The sequence below is a fragment of the Corapipo altera genome, unplaced genomic scaffold (assembly GCF_003945725.1).
Source record: "Corapipo altera isolate COAL_440 unplaced genomic scaffold, ASM394572v1 46, whole genome shotgun sequence".
NCBI lineage: Eukaryota > Metazoa > Chordata > Aves > Passeriformes > Pipridae > Corapipo > Corapipo altera.
In genome coordinates, this window is record NW_020884883.1 from 1,494,226 (window position 1) to 1,520,208 (window position 25,983).

Genomic DNA, 25,983 nt, shown 5'->3' on the forward strand with positions numbered 1-25,983 from the left:
ATAAAAAACCTCTGGACAAATTATGTACTGCTGCTGTTCTAGTTTTTGAACTTTAGTTTGAAAAGCAGACTTCTGTCATTTGTAAAGTAGTGTCATATCCACTCTGCAGATTCATGGTATTTAAATGTTAGTTTAGGTCATCTTAATAGCTACTGGAAACTTCCAAGTGAGAAATACAAACAATTGCATTCATTTTTTTCATCCAAGTCTGGAAAAAATGTTCAAAACAAATTAAGAGAAAAATTGGTGCTGAATTTTCTGGCATGGTCCTCCTTATACAAACTTTCCTAGTTTCCTGATGTTTGCACAATGTCACAATCATTTTCACTGAATAGCAGCCTGTGTTGAGTAATACATCTAACCAGATGTATTCCTCAGCACTTGAAAAGAGCATACAGGAGTATAACTACAATTTAAAAAAAAAAAAAGTCATAAATCCTATCTGTAGTTAATTTTTTTATGCTAAGGTGCCAGAAAATGCTTCATTGTACTAAGGATTCACAATTCTGGAGGACCTTCTGGAATGGGGGACTCCAAAGAGAGTGGAGATCAGTATTTTCCCTTACTAGATATGGGCAGATCAGCAGAAGAAACAGTCTCTCTTTTGAACCTATGTACTTTGCACAATATAATGAAAAATAAAAAAAGTACTATCTGAAGTTTAGGTGCTCACAAAAGTAAATTGTTATAATCTAATGTTGGATTTAGATTTGCAAATGCTACTTTAAACAGGAAGTTCTTTGTTGATTTAAAAGATTAAATCACCACTGGAGAAACCTCTTGCTATGGGTATATGTTAAATATGAAGTTTGAAGTTCTTGAGAACTTTAATTCTTATCCATCTTCTGGTGTATCAACAGGCAGATTGCTTATAAACTTAAATTAGAGATCTTTAACTGCAATAACATGAAGTTTAGTTGGAAATTACTTGCTTTATTTCTTAGAAGGATTGTGCATCCCTTAAAGCATTGTAACTAGACATTTTATATTTGTTCTAGCCAGTAAAATAAAGCTCTTAGAATGTCAGCAGTGTGCTTCAATCACAAGCATTACCATGTAATAGAGTTTTACCCTAGCAGGGTGAAGTAGGCAGAAGTGATGACCCGTCACAATTTAGATGGTTTGAGCTTTGGAGAGCAACTCAACAGGAAACTTCAGGAATAGTTCTGGTCACAAGCTTCCATGTTCTACCTAGGTTTCGCTTGAGAGATGGCTTAATTGTTTTGCTCAAAGTCACATTAAAAGTCAGAGAAAGGTCAGAGAACAGAATTTTTATGTATCATTTTATTTTATTTTCTATATAAACAGCACCCTGGTAGACTATCCCATAGTTAGTTATTTTCTAATCTTAGTCTCTTTCTCAATGTCAAAGCCAATTTGATTAAATTCTGCAAACCTTGGGCAGTGGACTGATATTTGTGTGTGTATGTATATATATATATATATATATATATATATATATATAAATTCAATGAAAAATCCTTAAGGTTATATTGAAAAATTAGATCACTAATGCAGTATGTCCATGGTTAATTGTTTTGTTATCTCTTCTGATTTGTTACACAGTGCTAAACATTTTACTCTGGAAGTCAACCAAAATTTAATATCAGTTAAAAAAAAAAAAGCAGGTAATGTATTGATTGACAAATGGATATTAAATAACTAATTGAGAAAGTGAGAATTTTTGTTAAAGAAAGACAGTAATTTTAACCCTTATTTATATTTAAAAAATAAGTTTATAGTCATCTTAAGCTTTATTGAAGGAATGGCAGTGCCCAGTAAGATGCTAGGTTACTTTTTCTAAAGAAAAGAAAAAGACAGCCGCATGAATCAATAAAATATTTTATAGAGTGACAGTATATTTACAAGTAAATAGCATTGCAGGGTGAGTTTATAACCTGACACTGGTGAAAAATGGAATTTTCCAAACTTTTAAGCCACTGAGACAATACAACATGTTGGCTTTATTTCTTTTGAAAAGAATGCTTCTGGATGTCCCATAAAATTGCAGTTTACTACTGACTCTTTATCAACTCTGTCATTTCAAAGTAAATTACTGACTTTCCTACAATTCTGAATGAAGTGGTACTGGAAAAAACAACAATTGTTTATTCTGAGCTATATGTTAAGGCTTACACATACTTAATTGTATGATCTTCAAAGGACAAATATATAATGGTAGTTTAATTTTCTTGTTAAGCTTTTGCTTTCCCTTCCTGTCATGTGATGTGAAAAATAAATATAATATATTTATTTTTAAAATATTTTTTTAATCATTTACCTATTAGATAAAATCCTGCACTCACAATCATTACTAATATTTTATCTGTTGGGTTCAGTGATGTAATGGTTTTCCATTTCTTTGTATTTGATTATTGTATAACACTAAGAGAATAAGTCATGAAATGACACTGGAATTCAAAATACAGTGTAAAAACTAATGATTGAGGAGCTCAATATGCACTCATATTAGTGTCTTTATTGCTATATGAACTTTTTAGGTTTGATGAGTTTAGATGAGTGCTAAATAGTTGTAATGTATGTAGGCCACAAAAACAGCACAATACAATTGCTATATAGTGATGTGGGACAGTTTCTTCTCTGTCTTTCCCTCATGACCTTGAGCAATACAAAGACATGTTGTAAAGACATTAGTTAAGTATTAGGATTGATGAAAGGACAATATTTTTAAATTGACAAAAGGGGGGTGTTAAATTTTCAGGCATGGATACCTTCAGGCAAGTCCTAATGAGTGATTTTGCAGCCCTAAGGTACTCTTACTATGGTGTCAATTTCTTTACTAGGAGAGAACATGATGCAAACTTATGTATTGAATCTTTGCTGAATGAACAGCACTCACTGGAAAATTTCAGCGTTTTAGACTCATGAATTTTCTTGCACTTAAGCTGGCAACAGTAGTGTTGTGTGTGGCCCATCAGTGAAGGAAATCAGACACAGGCTTTCAGCCCGGTCATTTTGCAAGTTCACTTTCTGTTTCTAGGATCTGATAAATTCAACAGCTGGGAAAATATGGCTTTTGCAATTATCAAAGATGTCTCTATCCTTCTTGTTGCATCTTTATGTTGAATGAGTCAAGCAGTATCTCAGAAGGTTTGTTCATTCTGGTAGAGTGCAACCAGCACACACACGCAATTATATGTGGCAAATGCATCTGATTCTGAACTATAGCTTTTGTGTGACTTATAGGAATTTCACCATGTGAATGGAGGAAACATAAAGTATTCCAGTTCCCAATAAATTATATTTCAGAGGAAGAATCTGTTTAAATTAGAATTTACAGCTAAAACTAAAGTTAATCCTTTCACCTCAAACTTTTAAGTAGTATTTTAATCAAACTAAAATCCAAATGTTTGATTGTGCTAAAAAAGTAAATATTTGACAATTTCTTGCCACACTTCCCAAACATATAATTTCTATATATTTCTGTATTTTTTTAAATTGCTGTATGTTTGTGTGGCTGGAAGTTGGTAGAGAAGAGGTTGAGGCAGGGAAGGAAGGGCTGGCTACAGGGCTGGCTTCTGTCAGAAGCTGCTAGAAGTTTCCTCCATGTCTGACAGAGCCAATGCCAGCTGGCTCCAGGAAGGACCAGCCACTGGCCAAGGCTGAGCCAACCAGAGATGGCAGTAACACGTCTGTGATAGCATATTTAAGATGGAAAAAAACCAGTTATCGTGCAGATGTAATTGTGCTCAAAGAAGAGAGGAATGAGAATATGTGAGAGGAACAACTATTCAGACACCAATAGTTCCAGGTGCTGGAGGTGAGATTCCCCTGCAGCCTGTGGTGAACACCACGGTGAAGCAGCCCATGTAGGTCAGTGGAAGTAAATATAAAACAAATGTTGTTATGAATGAGCAGACACTTCAAGACTTCAAGAAAAGCTGGACTAGTAAGTTCCCACACTGACTGAAAGGTGTGCATCTGCTGAGCCTTAAATTTCTTCAGTAAACTGGAATAAATCTTAAATTCAGCTGTTGAAGAGGAGGTCACCAAATAAAACCAAAACAGAATAAACAAAGTGAGAAAAGAATTTTTCTCCTTTTTTAGTTTTTAACTGCTGATTCAACCACAGAGAATGGACAAAACTACTATTGGTTTTATACAAAGGCAATCTATTCTCAGGCCTTGTGATCACTAAGGAATAATAATTTTGGTTATAACAAGTAAAAGACTATTGGTAGAAATTCCCAGCTGCAGGAGAAAGGAGTGCTATAAATATATTAGTAAACTACAGGGATCCTGTATTTCAACAAAGATGACAGCTGCAATCTAGTAGGATGATGATTTTCCAAAGTTTGAATGTGCTTATTCAAAAACAGCTAAAATAATTATCTTTAGAATGTGAAAATAGTAAGATTTTTTAATAGTTACTGTTGCAGAAATTAGGGGTTTTATCCAATGTTTTAAAGCACAAGGGATGGTTAAACTTCCCTTTCAAATTTTCAAAGCTAAAATACTCTTATAGTGAGAAACACTGGAGAGTTTCAATTTTAAATGAAATCTAGCAGCTGTCCATGGCTTTCTGAACTTCTAGAACAGTACTTGATAAGATTTGTTAATCAGTTTGAAGGAACACAATGCCATCTGTAAAAGTGTTCTCTGGGCAGGTTTTGGATAATGACTTCTCCTTGTGTGACTGCCCAGAATGGCCTTTTGAGCCCCTGCCATCTGGTGTCCACATGACTATATTTTTCTTTTCAATAGTACTCAAATATTATAATCAATTCATTAAGGAAAAAAGAGTTTTAACTAGCTTCTTGAAAGTAGTTACCTTGTTAAAACTTCCCTTACCTGTCCTTCCTTGTTTGTCTCTCTTGTTTTCCATTTCTCTAGGTTTCAGTAATGTATCGCTTCTTCATTAGAAAAAGTGTCATATGGGTTTATTTCTGTTGTTTCTAACAGATCAGTGTCATGCTGTTTCTACTGAAGGAGTTGCTTAAAGCCTATGATGGAGCATGGAACATATGGGCCATCAACTCATCTTGCTAAAAATAATTTTATAGTATTCTAAAAACAAGGAAGAAGTTCTATGGAAAAATATTATATAATACTCTTTATATTAGGTTTACTGTTCGCGTATTATTTTTTCCTTGGTGTTTTGATTGTAACGATTACTTCTACTCAAAACTGTATTTTCTGTCACTGAAAACTGTATTTTAATTTTAAGGCACTGTCTGTTACTAGGTATATCCTTTTATATATCCATATAAACAATGCCCTTGTATTTCATTATTAGGGTTCCAACTTAGTACACTTGATACAGAATAATTGAAATATTTTGATTTCATTTTTGCAGCATAGTTATTTAATGAACAGAATTATGTCTAGAACTGTTAGATATTTTTCAATACAAATCAAGCTTTTCAAAAATTAAAATGTAAATAAATGTAAATATAAGGAGCTTATGAATAATCAAGTTTTGACTCTATTACATTAATTACTGCATCTAATATCTTGTTTAGTTGAAACAGTGTCATTGCCCTTCTGTGTGACTTCTTGACTGGACAGAGGTTGATATTTACATGTGTAAGCTTTCATTTTCATCATAATAGAGAGGTAAAGAACACATTCATAGAAGAGTCTTGTTCAGTTTACAAACTTCACAGAATCATTGAATGGTTTGGTTTGGAAGGGACTTTAAAGGTCACATAGTTCCAACCCCACCACCATAGGCTGGAACACCTTCCACTAGATTCTGTTGCTCAAATTCTCATCAAGCTTGGACATGAACAGTTCAAGGGATGGGACATCCACAGCTTCTCTGGGCAACCTCTTTCAGTGCCTCAACACCCTCTGAGTAAAGCACATCTTCCTGACATCTGATCCAAATCTCTTGTCCTTTAGTATAAAACTGTTCCCCCTTGACCTATCACTGTCTGCTTATGTAAAATGTCACTCTCCCTCATTTTTGTAAGTCCCCTTTAGGTACTGGAAGGCCACAGTGAGGTCTCTCTTCTCCAGGCTGAACAATCCCTTCTCTCTCAGCCTGCGTTTGTAAAAAGTTCTCAGTATGCTGTGACCCTCCCCTCGGCCACAACTTTTCAGTCTGCTCTAAAAAAGTACCATTTCTCACAATATCTTTCCACAGGGAATTTTAGGGTCTTTTTTCTAGCCTCCACGCAGTACTTGCTAAGGCTTTCTTGAAGGTAATTCTTGAAATTTTTGGTTAAAACTAAAAATTATTCAAAACAAATTATTAGCGGAATGAGTGTTCCAGAGTTTTGTATTTTTATTTTAAATCCAGAACCTTTCTATAAGTTGAAACTATCACTAAGAGAATATCAGAGACTGCCATAACTTGTTAACTTTAAAATAGTAGGTGTTGAACTTGAAGTATGAACACCCAATATTTGTTACTAACCTAATGGTTACTGAGGAAAGATCCATGGTATAACACATCTATACATAACAATATTTTACTTCAAAGTCCATGAATTCAAAGTGTGTAGTCACATAGTTTACATGAACATGGGCAGATCATTAATATATTTTCAGATTCCAAATGCGTCTAGAGCAGGGTAGCATGTCTGGAACAGAACCAATATTACAAAGGAGATCTCATATCGCTTGTCTTGCTGCATGAAACGTTGCAAATCGCAAGAGCCCTTCCTCCTGCCTAGTATTGCTTCTTCATTACAGTTAAATACTTCCTAAATGCTGAGCTAAATTAGCACGTTAATGTATCTACTAATATTTTATTATTACAATTTGTTAAAGGCTGATTTCAGTTTAGCCTTTCTTTTGTTCTGTTGTGTTACAATCAGAACATGTGAACCATCTTAAAGCAATTCTGATTTTCCTATGTCATATACCAAGTAAAACAATAAAGATGACCTCCAAAAGTTTGGAGACTAGTCTTCATGACCCCAACTGAGAAAATGGAAGAAATCTTGTTGATTTATTCTCAATCAGTAAAGCAGGAATGGATTTTTTTTTATTGAATATAAATTTAAATCACCAGTCTTAACCAGAGAGGTTGTATATAGAATGTAAAGCTGTGCATCACATTATTGAACTTATAGTCTTTCTTCAGCTATTTCTGCAGAAAGGCCTGAGAATACGTAAGTTTTGCAATATATAACAGTATGATTTGTTGAGAAGTTCTAGAGTTAAGTTGTATCCACTGAGAGCGTTCTGTCTCAGTAACACAGACATCTGGTGGTTGAAGCATCTTTGATGTTCTCAAACCTGCCTTAGAAAAAGAAAAAAAAAACCTCCAAACCTGACTAGAATCTTTCCTCACTGTTCTCCCTACCCTGTAACTTCAAATAATTTTTCTGATATTAGTCTCATGAAATACATGCCATTTTCTCCAGCTGATTGTTCCTTGAAATTCTGGGATACAGTATGAGGAACTGTCTAAGTACAGTAAGGGATTCATTTGGGCATCTTTTCATCTATTTTCAGTCTGCTAAGAAACGTTGGAGCTAAAAAAAAATCTTAAAATTTTGAAATCTAATTTTTAGGTAAATTCCAAGATACTGACAGGTAAAGGTTTTAATACTAACATATAATATCATGTTATATTATTATATGTAACATATATAATACAACATAATATTATAATATATGTGTTAAAGTCCCTGGTGTCCCTGAATCACTAAAGTTAGTAAATTGTTTCATTAATTTGAGAAATTTGTTCCTTTTTTCCCATCTGGAAAGATAAAATCAGACAGGTTTGTTTTATAGGGAGTTGAATTTATTTTGCTATGATAGTATGTCACACAAACACCATCTGTTAAGAAAACACTTGACAGTTTGTCAGGGAAAATAGAAACTAAAACCTGGGCCATATTTAACAAGGCCTGTAGACATCCAGGAAGATGTGTCAAGTTTCAGACATATGACACCTGTCCTGTTTCAGGAAACAGTATTTCTATGGATAAAAGATAACCTGAATCACCTTTCCCTGATATTGATGTGAGAGTGTATTGACAGTAAAGTAGTGACCAAGAAGAAGATTTTGCAAAGGTGATCATCCACCTGAGGAGATCACATCATTTTGTGCTATGACTAAGGTCTCACTCAACATTTACTGGTGTCCCAAAATATTTAGGCATTTTGTGTGTATGTATATATGTAAAACGAGGTGGCTTCACTACAAAGTGTTTGTGCTTAAAACATGGTAGCAAACACAACGTTCTCCATCTTGTATTACATTTGTTACCATAAGGTTCAAGTTAAGTAATCTTGATAAGTTGGATAACCATACAGTCATATTGCTTATTTTTGTGTTTTGGTGATTCAGTAGTCCAAATTGAACCTCACCTCCACTAACATAGTTACAGTTCTGTGCTAAAAGTAGTAAATATTTGATTTTTTTTTTTTTGTCTGAAAAATGGAAGAATTGTTAGTAAAAAGATAATTTATTTTAAGAAACATCTGTCTACAAGCAGGCTGCTTTTCTAGCAAGATCAAGTTTTGTCTATAATTGCATTTCAGTGCTGACATTTCCCAAGAAACTGGAAGATTAAATTCTCAGAATAAAATATATGAATACTAGCTAGTATAGATTTGTTCTGAAAGCCTTATTCACACACACAAAAATCTTTATCAGTCTAAGTATTTTCAGTGAAATTAGCAGGACTGTTTTTAAGATAGTGGATTCCAGATACTTAAGATGGACTAAAGTCCAGCTGAACTGAATTTTTACTCATGTTCAGGTTTTTTATTTAGCAGGAAATAATTTTTTTGGTAAGACATCTTTTTTTTAATTGAATCTTCAAAGAAATTTCTGAGATTATCATAATCTTTCTTGATGTAGTTTAACAGAAGCGTATACAGTACAATAGGTAGCATTAAAAAGATGTAGAGAAAGAGATGTTTCTTTCCTATATTCTTAAAACATTCCATATGCAAAAAAAACTACAAATGTTGAAATACATTGTAATGATTGCAGTTTCTCTACTTCCCTACAGAAGAACCTATGCTTCAGGTCAAGAGTTTTGGTCCTTACTAGAACATTGTCTAAGCTGCATTTTTCTAGTACTGTAATACAGTTTTTTAGTTCTTAAAATCTTTTGTAAAACTTTGGATTTCTATATAAATTAATTGTCCCTGAAGCTGCCAAAACACATAAAGATTTCTAGCTCTTAACATCTGATTGTATATATTCTGGTTGTCACCCCTCCTTTTGCTGCTGTATTCAATTTGAAAGCATATCCCTGGGTGGGAAAACCAGCCACTTTTTACATCTAATCTCCCATTGCCTTTCAACTGTAGTGTTGTCATCTGTAATCCAGTCAGGCTTGTATAATTTATATGTGTGTATGTGCAGGATAGACAGCATATGTGTATTTGGGTTTTCTGTATATTCTGTATATTTCTGTATATTTGGAGTCCTAAAATGCAGCAGCAACTAGAGAAAAAGAGAGGAGCTGAAAGCTCGGAGACGTCCTGTGAGCTGGACCAGGACGGAATGTGGGGAAAGGGGTCTCTTCACCACCATCCCCCACATTGGCAACTGAGACAGAGGAAAGGAGCTCTGTTAGAACACTTGGGGCAAAACTGAACTGAGAGCCCTAAACTGTTCTGACTCGAGGGAAATTGTCTCCTCAAGGAAGGGACTTTCACAAAATGTCTTGCGCTTCGTGATATGACTGTGGTGAAGCAAGCTTTGTCCCTGCTTTTGGCAGCCCACAGGAGACACCTTCGGCTGGAGCCAAAGGGCTGAGAGGGGTGAGAAAAAAACCCTGTGTTGTAATGGAGAGAGAGATAGAGATATTTTCCAGCTACAACAAATCCAGCTATGACTGCTGCCTTGAAGAGGAGAGGCACTGCTGCCCTGAAAGTGGAAAAGATCTTTTCTTCTTTCCTTCTGAACTTTTATTGGAGGGAAAAGAGGGATTTGATCTATGTAAATATATTGCTTTACCATAGGAGAGATAGTTAGAATTGTTGTATATAAATATATTATAGTATTTATTGTGTTAGTAATAAATTTTGATATTATTTTCTCATGCTAGTAGATGTGTTATGTCTGAAAACCCCTCTCACATTGATGTGAGGGGCTTAGAAATTGGATTTTTGAGGGTCTCAAGCCATGACAATTTGTTATATTTTTTCTTATACTATCTTAACCTTACAATAGTGTCTTTTGAGTATTTCAGAAGGTGAATTCATGAAATGTTGTTTTTCCTGTATAGGGAAAACTGTGGAACCTGATATATCCTTAAAAAGGTGACTGACCATGGGAAGTCAGTCACTTTGTGTCCCACAGAAGCAAAATATGGGAGTTTTTTATCATAAACCATACACCATACACCATACACCAAATAAATCATTTCTTTGGGGCTTCTTTTTGGTAATAATTTAAATTGGCTCAAGAGAAAATGGTAAAATATGGTTGAATTCTGGATGTTGAAGTTTATGTGTGGGAAAAGTGAATAGTCATCTTTACCGTTGCATGTCTAAACGTGTTTTTTCCTTTGCTTTACAGTGACCCAGGGTGGGGATGCTGTTGCATCTGATACATGTCCTGATCCTGGAATTCCTGAAAATGGGAAAAGGGTAGGCTCTGACTTCAGGTAGGTACATTTAGTTTTCTATATGACCAAAAGAAAGGTATTTCCTGTTACATGTATACAGAGCATGTAACTACAGATATGTATAATTTCCCTAATTTAAAATGTATTGATTCTTTGTCAAAATAGCTCTAGTCCATTGCATATCTTGAATTGTTTTTACTTGTTTCTTTTTTAAAATCAATGCATTTTAAATAGGAATTTTAGAGCATAATAATCTCGTCTATACAGAAAAAGCAGAACTCTCTGGACAACACAGAAGAAGAAGCAGAGAGTATTATCTGTTTTCTGACTAAGTAAAAGCTGTTAAAAAACTTGGGGAACATGACAAATTCAGTGTGTGATGAACTCTACCTCCTTGTTTTTTTTTGTTTTCAACTTTTGTTATATTAAAAAAAAAAGACAATGTCAAATGGACCCCTATGGAGAAAGAAGGAAGTGTGCTCCTACCCTACTGAGGAAAAAAGGTAGAGACTTCAAGGTGCAGCAGAGAAGAGGGTCAAAGGAAGGAAATGGGAGCCTCCAGCTCATGCAGAGATTTATGAATTGCTCATCAGGGAGTGGACAGTCAGACCTAAGAGTAAATGGAAAGGAACAATTCATAGGAATTAGAAGGAATTGTGCAAAGTTCTCTGAAACTCCGTAAAGCAAATTAATCCAACCTGGTTCCTGAATCATGGCTCTTACAAGCTAGGTTGTAACAGACAGGAAAAATAAGTTAAAAATCTATTCTTTTTCTGACTGACATACTCTTTTTGGATTTTTCTCTATCCTCACAGGAGTCTGAGAAATCATAAAGAACTCCAACACTAAGAGATTCAGTTATATGCAAAGTCATGGTTTCTTTAGCGACAGAGAAAAAGTTTAATGTGTTTTAAAAAATAATGAAGTGAAATAAGCTTTCAATACATAGACTAGAGATACAACCTGTCCAGAAGATATTTACTATTGTCCTTTTCTATGTGTTCTGATTCAACTTGTCAGGTACAGATGCTACAAATGAAATTATATGATACAAAATATAGTATACATTTCCTGCCCGAAGGGCAGATATTTTAGGAAAGCAAATGTAATTTTTATATTAATACTTCATGTATTGAAGAAAGAAACATCAGTCAGTAGAAGACTAGATAAAAATGGGATGCTAAAATATAACTCTTTCTCAATATGTATTAAAATGTCTGTGTGTATACATCCAAGGAATACCTCTATTCTTCCGCTGTTATTTTGGAGAGTATTTGACTTTACTATTTGTGCAGGAATGCCTCGATTTCCCTCCTATACTTAAATCTCTCCTCATGAAACCAAAAACAATGCAGAACATATCTCCTCTGAATTCCTTCAAATCAAAGACTTAGTTGAAAGAACTAAGAGCAACATCTAAAATCACTTTGTTATCAGTTGAGAGAGAAAAGGATCTCTGGAAAGAGTTAAGCCCATAGCCAAAATGTTTAGTGGAAGACTGAATGAATTCAAACTTGAAGGGCACTTTTTCACACCATTATCCCAAGATTCCAGAGTAAATTCAGCAGACTGGGATGATGAGGGGGCCTGAACACTTGACATATAAGAGGCTCCGACTTCTGGGTTTGCTTAGCCTTAGAGAATCTGAAGGACTTTGTTGCTGTCTACAGCTACTAAACAGGAGGGTGTAGAGAAAACAAAGGCAGACTCTTCTCAAAGGTGAACAGTGACAGGACTAGAGGCAATGGTGGGACATGGTAAATTACTACTAGATTCAGGATTAAAAAAGCACCAAACATGTTTTTACTATGAGGATCATCAAACACTGAAGTTTACAAAAGAATTTGTAGAGTCTCCATCCAGCGAAGCATTCAGAACTCAACTGAACAGGGCTCTGAACCCTCTGTTTTAACTGGGCTTGATTGGAATGGGACATTGGACTAGATGACATCCTCTTCCAATCTAATTTATTCTGTGAATCTATAAATGTTGTACAGTTTTTATGTGTTCATGATACACTGTTGACCAAAGAGATCTCATCTAGTTATGGTCCAAGTCAGGAGCATATGAACAGCTGTTAAGAAACAACAGCAGTCTCTGCTTGAAAACCTTAAAGCTTGAAGAGTGTTAGAGGGAGAATTTAATCTTTTCCCCTCTAGGCTGTAGTCTGCAATTCGAAAGAGAAAGGGAACTAGAATAATTTTAGGGAAACAGGTTCAAAAATCCAAAGCATGTGAACCCTACGTGAGAGAGCTCAACAACAAATTTCCCAGCAATGCTTAAATACACCAAGAGGGAAAGCCCAAAAGAACCTTAAAGCTCAAAGTATATTATAGGATATCCAAGGGAATCTAATGTCAAAGAACCTTACAAAACATAGACGACTATATTTTGAACAGAGTCTCTTAGGAATGAGTGTGGGTTAAAGGTATTTTAACTGTCTGGAGTTTACTTATGAGTAATGCTCACTCAATCAACAGTGCAAGGCTATTTCCGTCCAACCTTTACCCTATCCAGCCTCTGATAATATTTTCATTTCACCAAGTATATCTTACTGTTCATGAAGATAAATGTATGTATAAGGTGTTCAAGAAACATCACATAAGATAAATAAAACATATTATATATTTTGATCACATTAATTATGTGCATGTTTCGGGCCTCCAAATTCTGAATATTATTTGAAAGAAGCAATATAATTTTGTTTTCCTACTAAACGTTACTTATTATTCTGAAGACTGATTATGCAACAGCAACTGTTTTTCATGTACTTTGAAGTTTGATAATATCTATTTCAAACTTATCTTAGTTATCTTGGTGTTATCTATCAACATCTGGCTGGACATTTAAATAGAGAATTTGACTGGAATTTAGTTTTTGTTTCTCTGAAATGACAAATCAAGCTCGTCCATAGGAGAAGGGACATAATATTTACTCTTTCTTGCATTTCTCCAATGTAATGAAAATACTCTAGAGAGTAAAGAAAGGCAATGTTTTTTTCTTTTCTAAGAGGCAAGTATAAACACCAGAAGGAGCTATTGTTCTTGTCAGGAGAATGACAACTGTGAATATTAATCTGAACTAAAACATGTGAAAATGCACATTATTCAAAATCTTTTCCTGTCTACTGAAAGACATGTTATGAGTGGGATTGATGGAAAGGCAGAGGGTTTATTTTCAAGACAGCCTGAGACCCAACTGATTCTGTGATGACAAGTTCTTTGAAAAGGGTTTCATCATTTTCAGCATAATAATGGCATTCATTCTAATATCATAAAGCAAACAAAAAGGTATTGAAATTTTAACCTTTTCATTCTGTCCTCCTGCACACTGTGTTCACTTCAGGAAGTAGGAAGGAGATTTTTCAGTGATTTTAAAACAACACAGTGGATATTTGGATTCATTTTGAGGGACAAATGGCAAGTCTGACTTCGCTAGATTAATGAGAACATAATCAAAACAATTTTGGGGTCAATATCACATTTTATTTTTACATGAGACCTCAAAACAGTTTGTTTAAACAGATTACCTAAATGAAATCCGAAATAGATATAAACAATACTGTTTCAACTGTCCTTAAATATTGTATGGTATGTGTTCTGAGGTGAGAACGCAATAATTTTCCACATTTTCACCAACACTTGTAACACAAATAGCTTTTAAATTTTCAAAACAGTTTCTGAAAATTAAATTAACTTTTTTATCTTAGTATTGTTTTATGTTAGTATTTTATTTTTTAAAATGACTTCTTTCAGTCAAATTCTAGGCTTTTTTATAAACCTTCAAAGGTTGCTTTGATAGAGTTCATATTTAAAATTGAAAAAGAAAAAAGAGGAAATAGATCTCTTCCACATGTTGAAAGTTTACATAGAGAAATATCAAAACAAAGCACAGTATTTCCAGTGCCCACAGATTTGCAAAATGACTAGGGAGGTAGAGATGTAAAAAAAAAATAACCAAAACCAAACTAAACCAACTCAATTAAAAACATTAATTTTTAACAAGTGGATATTAAATGAAGCAATAATTTTATTTGAAATCATAGATCAAACAAGATAAAAGACAGCTTTAAAAACATGTCCACTTTTTAAATGGGAAAATGTCAAACATAAACAATGAAGAGACTCAGCAATCTGGATGTTGTTTAGGAGTTTTATGGTAGTTTGTGTGTTCCAGGTGCATCCCACCTCCTACAATGCTTATTTAGATATGTAAGGAGCTTTTGAGTACTTATGTTATTATCTTATTTTTTAATGTGATGGTTTTTGCTATGTTTCTTGTTTGTTTTTATTATGTTTTATTCAGCATATTTCTTTTGTTCTCCTTAGTTTGTGTTCAAACATTTCAGAAGATTATACCCACCATATAGAATATAGAATATATGACATTGACATTAATTGTCCTTAGATCCAAGCTATTTCTAGAACTTTGGGGGGAAAAAAATCAACCCAAAACCTGAAATACATACTGTGTAGGATAACATTGAAACAAATTGGATCATCATAGGTGTATAGATTAGATTAGTGTGTAATGTTTTGTGTATACACTAATTAGAATTTTAAAAGTATGTCTGTAATGATCAAAACCCAGTCTAAACATGAAAACCTTCACTTACTGCATCAAACTTAAAAATATTTTTATTCCTCTTGTTCGTTTTGGGGTTTTATTTGTTTGTTTGTTTTTCCCTTCTCTATTTCTTGGGGAGAATAATTGGGTATTTTAAATTATAAATTACTGTTGCAGACATCCAGTAATTGTGCATTTTGTTTCACTCTAATTTTTTGTATATGCAGAGATTTTTTAATTGTCCTTCGAAGCCTTGATAGTTGCAAACTTCAGGGAAATGTTGAAGTTTTCATATTGGCTCATGCATCATTACACTTTTGGGAAAGTCTTTATCCAATATGATTTTTAAGTACTTCAGTTCTCAATTTGCACTTATCACAACTGGGTAACTGCTTGTTTTCTGTTTCCTTAGCAAAAGAAATTCAGAGCTCATCATTTTAGAAAATATGAGAAAATGCATTTAGAAGATATGTGTTTATGGCATTAAAATGTTAGAGTAATTAATATTATTATTTTCTTTAAAAAAAAGAGGAAGTAATTGTTTATTAATTTGATGTATTTATTTGGAATCATGCTTGGTCTATTTTTCTGAGGGTTCTAAGAATGTTCTGAAGGATATTAGGTTATGACAAATATAAAACAAATGCAATTTTATAAAATATATTAGTCTTCAAGGATTTAATGCATTTTTCATGAATTACAGAAGGAAAGGGCCAATATTTTCCCTGCCTTTCTGAGTTTTCAAATTTAGCAACTCAAGAACAAACTTCTAAGTAGTTTTTAAAGCTCTCCTACATTCAGAACATCATAGTCAAATTTTAAAATTAACAAAAACAGCAACAACAAATCCTAATAAAGTTTCACGAAAGAACTAAAAGAACATAATATTGATAAACAATAGAGTTAGTGTTTGTGACATCCTCTGAGAAACTAAGAAAATTCTTGTCCTTGAAAGGTAGGAACAAGATGGATGATAGTGAATGAGGTTATTTGCAGTTCTCCACAGTACAGTTATAACCACTGAGCTTTCTGATTGCCATCTAGCAATCCCCTGGTGTTCAGGACTCTAAACTGAGAAATCTGCTTTATCGAGGTCACTTAGTTCGCAACATGGGATTATCAAATACAGATTTAAAAGTACATGAAAACCAACAACAGAACCAGTTGTTTGTGATGGGGAACATAGAGTGTCACAAATAATAAATGGAAGCAGACATGTAAATACTGTTTAGAAAATCTCTCTTTGCTATAGGCAGTAACTGTATAAATTTTTTTTAATTCTTCATAAAGATTGGTCAGCACAAATCATTCCAAAGGGACAGATTTCAATGTTACAAGTGTAACAGTCAATTTTTAGACCTAAAACAAAGTTATCATTTAGCATGATTTTTAACAGGAACATTCAACAAGGTCAGGAATATTTAATAAATTATTATCATTGACTGAAGTTAGTATTTCTTTGTTGCATGTTAACAAATTACTTTATCTAACTACTTATTCTCTCACTTCAGAAAATAGAGAGGTTGGAATTACTCCTGAAGTAAATTCTGTTACCTGAAAGAATTGTCATTATATATTTTCTTAAGAAATATATGTCCCTATGCATTAATTGAACTCATACTTTAAATGATCAAACTTAGCATCACAATTGTTTCATATTCCTGACCTTACTTCCTTAAAAGGTGAGCAAACCAAATAATAAACTCATTCCCTAGAGTATAAGTTGGTTTTTATTAATATAATGTTGATATAGCAGAATTTTGCACCTTAATTTCTTTGTTTGGATCTTGAAATATTGTCATTTGGTGATATTTACATTTTTTTGAGGATGTTGATATTTAAAATATATTTTAATTCCTTCCTTCTTCCTCTCATTTGTTTCCTAGGGTGGGTGCAAGTGTACAGTTTTCCTGTGAGGATAATTATGTGCTGCAAGGTTCTAAGAGCATCACTTGTCAGAGAGTGACAGATACACTGGCTGCCTGGAGTGACCACAGGCCAATTTGCAGAGGTAAGTGTTATTATTTGGAATTTTTCCTGAAGTTTGGATGGGTAATTATAATTTCTGATTAAATATGCAATAAAACAATACTCAAAACAAAACAAATAAAAAAGGGAATTATATCTTATGTGTGTATATGCTTACATATATACAAAAACCTTTATGTAGCTTTAAACCTACAATCAAAGTTGTAGAAAAGAGTATCAGTTTAGGGAGGTAATTTCCTTTAAATAGTTTTAATTTCACTTAATCTTTTTTTTGTCATGTTAGACTTATTTTAACTAGAAGTAGTTAGGTTTATATTAACCTTTTCTAATAAATTCCTAAATAGGAACTCCTCAAAATCACATTTTGTTCCTGTCAGTCCCAGATATTTACTTAGTCCTCATTTTTCAGTAAATTCCTTTCTCATTCATCTGTTTTGCTCAACTTTACAAATGAGCTAACCTTCTAACTTCTAAATGTTTTCCCATTGTGGTCTAGACCAATGAATGAGATCTACTATTAAGGAAGAGCAGGAGAGGTGGTTTTTTTGTTTGTTTGCATGTTTTTCCATTACAAACTACTGCCTGTAATAAAAACACTGAAAAATACATAAATGCTGCCAAAGTACACCAGAACCAAGGTATATTGGAAAAAATAAAGAATACATCTTTGTACAGAACTTTTCTTTTTATCTCAGTAGAAAAATTGATTCAGGTTACACATTTGGATTGTACATGTCAGTGACAGCCCTGACCCTTGAAATGTGGTTGCCTGACCTTCTCCCAGAGCCAGACAACCTAGCCAGGACAAACTTTGGAAAACAAGGTAAAACACCACCATCAATTGGTGGGGAAAAAAAATAAGAAAAGAAAAAGAAATCATACAAACTGTTTGAGATACTTTTATTGTCATTTTGAGGTAGATCAAAGAGATAGTTCTTGTACTTATAAAATCTTACACTGAATGCCAGTTACCAGGGCAGCAAATGTTATTTGTTTGAGACACTGTGGAGGGAAGGATTTGTGGCACCTGGACTTAAACTTGTTCTTGCTCAAGAATGAGCTAAAGCATAATCTCGCTTATGTAAAACTCATATACTTCTTAAAAATGTTTTCATTGCCTAGTAGTTTCATAATACCACTTTGGGTTTTTTCTCATGTTGCCATATGTGATATATTTGTAAATGATACTTTATTCATTAAAGACTGTAAACAGTTGTAGTGGATTGGCCCTACCCAACAGCTAAACACTCATTAATCCCCAGTGGGATGGGGAAAAGACCTGGCAGAGCAAAAGCTGAAAACTTGTGAATGGACATCAAGACAGTTCAATAAATCTATCACAACTGTACATGCAACCAGAGAAAAATAAGAATTTTATTCACTACTTCCAACTAGTTGGCAGATGTTTAACCATTTCCTGGAAAGTCAGGCACAAGTTATTGTTACTTGGTAAGACAAACCTGAAACCACGAAGGTGCCCACTTCTTCCTCCTTTCCCTGGGTTTTTATGTAGAACTTGTTGTCATATGGTATAGGATATCACTCTTTTTGGTTGGTGTCCACTGTCCCAGCAGTGTCCCTCCAAACTTCTTCTGCACACCCAGCCTCCTTGCTGAAGGCTTTGATACTGTGCAAGCACTGCTCAGCGTAGCCAAAACACTGCTGTGTTATCAGCACCATTCGAGTTACAAATCTAAACCACAGCACCATACCAGTTACTGTGAAAAAAGTTCATTTCAGTCAGACCTAATAAAAAATTCTATAAAGGCAGCTCTTGGGTAAATTATTACAAGCTGTACATTACATATATTACATAGGCACATCCATGTAAGGACTAGACAATCTAAAAAACAGTTAAAAAGAAGTAAATAAAAGTCATACCCCTTAATCTTTCCAGAGCAACAAAGTAGTTGTTATTGTTGTCTCTTGAACTCAGTGTCTCCATAGCTCAGTCAATTTAAATGAAAAATCTAAATATACCCTCTCAGTACTTGGTTTCATAGTACTGCAAAATAATGTGTCTATGCAACTCCACAGTTTACTCCTGTTCAGTGTGGTTTTTTAAATCTCTTGAATTTATTCTTTTTTGCTAATACACTGCAGAAATGAACTGAAGTAATCCACGAGTTATAAAAGTAATGCTCTGGAGGAAGGGACTCTTTGCTGTTGAATTATCTGTGTATTATTACTAGTGTTTGCTATATCTTTCAATTAATTATCTGCAAATATATCTATTATGCTTTACTCCCTTTAGTAAATTTCTAAAAAAATAGGATAAATTGGTCCTATACTTCTAATAAAACCACAGTTGGAAAAACAAGTTACTTTCGTCAAACATATTTCCAAAATTGGAGCTAAAATTTCACAACAGTCTGAGAGCTAAGTCAACCACTCTCTGTAAGTGATTTGTTTGTTTCTGAACACAGACTAACATTGCTTCAGCTGAACAGTGTATAATTCTTGGTCAATATTATGACATTTCACATGGTGCATGTTTGTGGACGGTGGGAAGTGAAAGACACAAGTTTTATTTTCAGTCCGTATTGTTTCCAGTTCCTTTACTGACCTTCAATATGCCAGTGTTCATGGGGCTCTTTACTTAGTAATAAAATAAACAATACAAATAACGGTTTATCATATTTTCTAAATGATCATTAATTTGAATTGGAAAAGCTGATAAATTGCAAGCAACTCCTGTGGGCTCAATGGCTTTAAGTGTACAAGACTTAGTGAAGAAGCTGACATTTGTATTTACCCCAGAATGGTGACTAACAAAGTTCAGAATTTTATGAAGCTGATGAATAGTCACAGGAACCATCTTATTGTTGGCAAGTTCATGACCTTATTTGAAAGGGCACAGCGGGGGTTCTGCCCTGGGGTCTACCCAAGGTGATAGTGCAGGTCAGGGTCCACCCCACCGCCCCACCTGGGTTACAGTCAGGGAGTGATGGGAGATTCCAGAAACTGTCACAGAAACTGAATACTGTTAATGTAAATGTTCCCAGATTCCTTGAATTCAACACAAAAACCTTACAGCGATCCATTCTTGTTTTCTGTAAGCAATATACAAGGGTATCTAATATTTTTTGCTATGTTTTACAGTAACTCCATTTCCTAAACAGAACTCAGGGCTTCAGTTGTCACTCTTGCTTGGCTTCCATCTAACCCCCTCATGTTTTTTTCCTTACCCCTGAAGTTTAAATAGGAGAAAGATAAAAGAGTAACAACTTGACTGAAAAATATCTCTGAAAGGGAGATGTTTCAGGCTTTCTTCTTTGCTAGAGGAGGGACAAGCTGTTTTCAAAGGCTTATTGCTACAAAGTTGCACCTCTGGATTAGTTCCTACTCTAGCAGACCTTGTGCAGGGGGAATTGAAAATAAATCAATAAATATTAATTGTCTGCCAGTTATAGTTCTAGAGGTATGGTGCTTCTACCAGTTACTAGAGTGTAGAAAATGTCCTCTATTTCAGATCCTATGAATCTGCTCTTGTTATTCTAGAAATTAAAATAATATCTTTTTCTTGATATATCAGCAATATACCAAGCTTTCTGTATTGGCAGTAGGCATCATACAGTGGTATGCTTAAATGTGATTAGTTCTTTAGTGACACTTAGGGACATGGTTTAGTGGTGGACTTGACATTGGAAGGGTAACAGTCAAACTTGATAATCCTAGAGGCCTTTTCCAACCCAAATGATTCTATGATTCTGTGATTATTTTTTTTTTATAGCTTTTTAAGTACAAACAGCTTGTTAATAACTGTTAGTGCTGTTTTGGTAGAATTACCTACATGGATGAGGGGATTTTTTGTCTTCTAAGATTGTTGCATGAGATTTCCATGTAATGTGTCTGCAACTTAAGTGAAATCCATGGAAGACTACTAAGACATTTTTTATCATAAACATAGAATCCTAGAATGGTTAGGGCTGGAAGGGTCCTTAGAGATCATCTAGTTCCGACCCCTCTGCATACAAAGACATTTTCATAGAAAACTGAGTCCTAGTTGAATCAGTCTAGACATGGAGCTCTCATAGTCTAGTCTCTAACATAGTAACAAAAGAACAAGAGCTGGTAGCAGATTGTGATGAAAGGATAGATAATCTGACAGTCATTTTCCTCTACTATCCTTTTTTCCTATTTTGTACCAGTCACACTTCTATCAGTGGAGAAGAACGGGGCTCCTCACAGCAGTTTGTTTCCTTCTTCCTGTACTGAAACTTAAGTAATTAAAGAGTCTAAATTACATCAGAAGCTAATGAACATTATGCAGATAAATGGTGAGATTCAGAGATTTGTATCTAAGTACTTAGAAATGGTATGATCTAGACTTTCAGTTTTAGCATGTTGTCACAGTGCTGTAGTACCAAAAACTTGACAGTGATATTTTAAGATATTTTGAGTTCATTTATGTCACTCCAAATAATATCTCTAAATATTTTTAAATACTTTTAGATGCTGAAATATTTTGAGAAATTTGAATATTTTACAAAATCTGTTCCTAATCATTTTTGGAATATAGCTGACTTTCTAAAGTAATCTATTTTCAAAATGTTGACTATCCAGATTTGCTGAATGTGACAGAGGGATTAGGATGGTTTCACAAATGAATCTGTACTTCATGAAAGTCAAGACTACTTGCTACCTAGAACCATTTTATGTTCTTTTCTTTCTAATTATGTTTCTTATTGTGTAAAGAGCTAAGACACCACAGAAGTTCAAGTTTAGGTTATCAGTTTAGAATATACTGATACATAAATATGATGATATTTTTTTTTCTCCCAATCATGGAGAAATTACGAAGTAGAACACATACCTTCTTACGTTCATATGTAAAAGGCTCCCTCCATCTACTTGGAAAGGGTAAATCTTTCTCTAAACAGAATACTAATATGATAATTCTGAGAATTTATTTTGCATAAAGTAAGAACAGAGTAATGTAACTGTTGCGCTGATTAAATGAAAAGTGCTAGTTTCTTTCCTCTGTAGGCCATTTTTCAGGATTTTTTTTCTGGCTCAAACATCTTCAGTTGCAGATTTTTATAAATATATCAGTATAATAATAATTTTGTGGCAAGTTTTTAATAACATTGTGTCAATTTTGTGATATTTATTTAAAACAGAACAGATTGGTTGTTCACCAATCAAAAGCAGTCTGATTTACTGTTTATCGTTTTAGCTAGAACATGCGGTTCCAATTTACGTGGACCAAGTGGCATTATCACATCACCAAATTATCCAGTTCAATATGAAGACAATGCACACTGCGTGTGGGTCATTACAACAACTGATCCAGAAAAGGTATGCTTTTTCTCTTTGTCTCAATTCAAACAGTAGAATTTTGATCTGCCTTAAAAATATTAAATATATATTTTCACGAATCCATGAACACGTACAAATGTATATGTCCATTTAAACACAAAAATGACCAGAGTAGAGATGTTAAAAAAATACATTAGGTACTAGGAAAAAAAAATAATATGTATGAAAATTTCCACTCAGAGTAGTAGGTCTGATTTAAAGTTTCCAAGTTTTAAATACATTTTTAAATGAAATACATGAAATCATGGTCAAAATCCCACATTGCTAAATGAGGTAACAGTGAGTTTTTCAAGTTGTATCTTGATTCTGTTGAATCTTAACATAAAAAAACAGACATACATCTAATTATTTTGATAGACCTTGTAAGGTGTTTTATTACCTACAGAATTTCTTTTTTCAATCAATTGTTTCTCAGTAATGATTCTAAATACATAACTATGAATAATTATGTGTAAGATAGTGGTCATAATTAAGTATTTTTCCACTGGAGTGTACTGAGATGCGTTTTCACTTGTGCTTCTGTAAAATCAGTAAATGGCAGAGACTCCTTATGTCTAGGGGGGGAGGAAAAAGTTTAAAAGATTTTTCGCTTATATTTCACTTTTCTGTCGTGAAGCACGAATTAATGAGTTACAGTAAGTCGAAGGATGTACAAGCTATATGTACTTTCATAATTACAAAATGTGTTTCCTGTGCAGGTTTTTGGAAGATTGTATTCTTGACTTCTTTAATGTAGTTAAGGGAAAAGGTTTAACTTTATCTTAGCATAAATAAATGGAAATGTTTAGCTGCAGAAAAGATCAATTTGCTGCATGCTTTCATAGTGTATTGTTGAGATGTAAATACTGTTTCTTTGGAAAATCTATTGAGTTCACTTTTTCTCTAAAGAAGATTCAGTGCCTCAATAGAGATATCTATTCAGGAAAAACAGTCGAAAGTACAAAACTATCACACTATGGAAGATTTTACTGTAGTGGGACTTCTCAGAAAAAAAAAAAGGTTTTTTTAGATTTCAAACTGAACTGTTATATTTTATTTAGCATAACCATTAAAAGAGAATATTTGTCATATTTTGACTTGAAAATCACTACATTTTATTGAAATTATTAAGTCACTTTGCATTTTTAAATATGGAAAAGGATCTAAAATATGGAAATGTCTGAAATTTTCATGTAAAATTTATATTCTGTATATGTGGTCTTGTTGATTTTTTCAAAATGCAATATATTTTTATAAGAGAAAATTTAAATGTGCATCAAAAGAAAATGAGCAAAATTATTACTAATAGAAGAAAGTCTTGGAAACTCAATGCTTTCTTTATTCAGTTAATTTTAATTTTAATTTTTTTAATTTTAATTTTTTCCCCTTGACTTTAGGAATTTTAATTAAGGAATGTTTTTCATATTTATAATAAAATTAAGATGACAATCTCCCTATTGATTGCAAGAAAGTTTAACCATAATAATAGAAAGATTGGTATGGACTGTGCAGCATTAATAAAGTTATTATTAATGTGTTATTATACTGTACAATTTTATGGAGGCTCAGACTTACCTGCGAAAAACATTAAACCCCCATCTACTCCAATAATATGCAAGTTTTGTTCATTCTTTACAACATATCTTTCTCAGTTGATTTAGAATTTTAGTAGTGCAGAACTTAATGAGACTGGTGTGGATTAATTTATTTTTCTGTTCACTGGACTCGAAAAGGCACTCACTCTAAAGTAGCATTCTTGGGCAGGTCATCAGTTACAGGAATATACAGAAGGAATTGCATACCTAGACAGATCAATTATGTTGTGTTATGTTCAAAATAAAGAGGTATGAGTACAACACTTGGACCTTTCACCCAGAAATTAAGTCCACACTATTACATCTAGCTGGGTGGAAGATAAAGAGACACACTAACAGACACTGATCATCACAGTGTGAGAAAAGGAGACTGAACTTTCAAGTCTTTCAATTTCCGACAGGATGGTCAATAGTGAATGAGTTGTCTTTTTATTATTTTGGATTTGTCGACAAGTGCAATATGGGAAGATCATTTTCTTGATTTCACGTATCTTGAAATTTACTTTAGGACCATGATGACTGTGAAGTGTTAAAATCAAACATATTTAAGACTTAGAGTACTTTCACATAAAGTCTGCACCATCTTTATCAATATGTTTGAATATAATATTGGGACTAACTGTATCTGGAGTTAACACTACCTTTTTGGATAATAAAAGATAGGAAAGAAAATCCTTTTACTTTACAGATTATCTGACTGAAAAGGAACTTGTTTCCTACTTCTTTCTAAAAGAAAATATCTTGCTAGTATTTTGAAATCTATGAACTTTAAAAAAATCAGTTACAAAGATAATTTTCAATTTTGCGAAACAAAGAACCAATTTTAAGACATGCTGAAAGTTTTGCAGATTTTCATCCCTGACTTTTCTTGGAGTTATGAATGACAGAACTCTTGAAAATTGAACTGTATATTGAAGGCTTGATTTTAAGATTAGACTGGGGAGTTGCTATAATCTGTTAATTGTGGGATAATTCAGATTTTTGGTCTCAGTCTGCAAAAGCAGAGAGGGTAAAAGGTTTGAATATACCCGGAGCGAGATTAAGACACGAATGAGTCAGATGTTGGTAACCAAAACAATAATTCACTTTTATTCTCTATTAAAAAGGAGAGAAAGGAGGAAAAGAGGAAAGTAGGAAAAAGAAAAGGGTGGTTACAAAAAGTCACCACTGTGGACCCTATGACATCTTGTTGATCTTTCTTCTTCTGTCCTTTGGTGGGGAGAGCTTGTCAAGTGAACTTGTTATATGTAGGCTAAGCAGCATGCTTTCTGATAGCATTTCAGCAGTCTTGCCCAAGCCTGGGGACCATGACAACAGCACGTCCACCACATAGGCATCAGTGTTCACGGGACGATCGCGTAATGCACCTGAAGCCTGTAGGTTGTGATGTTCACCTGCTTTACCTTATTAGGAAAAAAAAGGAGGTGCACAGAATTTGTAAGCTGTGGTTAACTAGCATCCTGTCATTGCAATTGTCTTCTGACCTCAATTTTTTGTAATAGTGAAGCCACTTATTTTTTACAGTTTAAGCAATGGTGAAGCATATTGTTTTTCTAACAGTTCAGGCAATGTCAAAACAAATTGCCTTTCACCAATTCTCTCCAGGAGTCTTCTCTTTTGACTGTCAGATTTGAAAATATTTATCTGAATGCGTAGGGTCACATTTGATTTTCTTTTCCAAGTAGACAAACAGTTCATGACATGTTGTTACTATGTATTTTAAATTACTTTTGACTTACTCTAACAGTGAATTTGTGTCTTTTCATCAGGTTAGTTTGCACACAGTATTTTACAAAGTAAGGCAATGATTTCTCGTATAACATTCAATGTAGTTTAAGGAGGATAGTCTAGTTAAAGAGGTTTCCTTGCACAAAAAATAAAACAAGAAAAACAAGCAAGCAAGCAATTAAACAAAATAAACCACATCATGACCTTGAATATTTTAAAGAATAAATCTAAAAAAAAAAAATGGACACATAACATTTTCCAAATTTTGCATTCTGGTGCTGGGGTGGGGAGATTTT

General features: G+C 33.7%; 1 protein-coding gene across 5 annotated transcripts in view; it reads left to right on the top strand.

Annotated features, from left to right (window-relative positions):
• Positions 1-25,983, top strand: part of CSMD1 (CUB and Sushi multiple domains 1) — a 1,093,278-nt gene that overhangs the window by 741,693 nt on the left and 325,602 nt on the right. For all 5 annotated transcript variants that reach the window (XM_027640975.1, XM_027640976.1, XM_027640977.1 and 2 more), the window contains 3 exons: positions 10,460-10,547; positions 16,961-17,085; positions 22,243-22,364. In XM_027640975.1, coding sequence (XP_027496776.1) covers positions 10,460-10,547; positions 16,961-17,085; positions 22,243-22,364 — 335 coding nt within the window. The remainder of the gene's footprint in view (positions 1-10,459; positions 10,548-16,960; positions 17,086-22,242; positions 22,365-25,983) is intronic.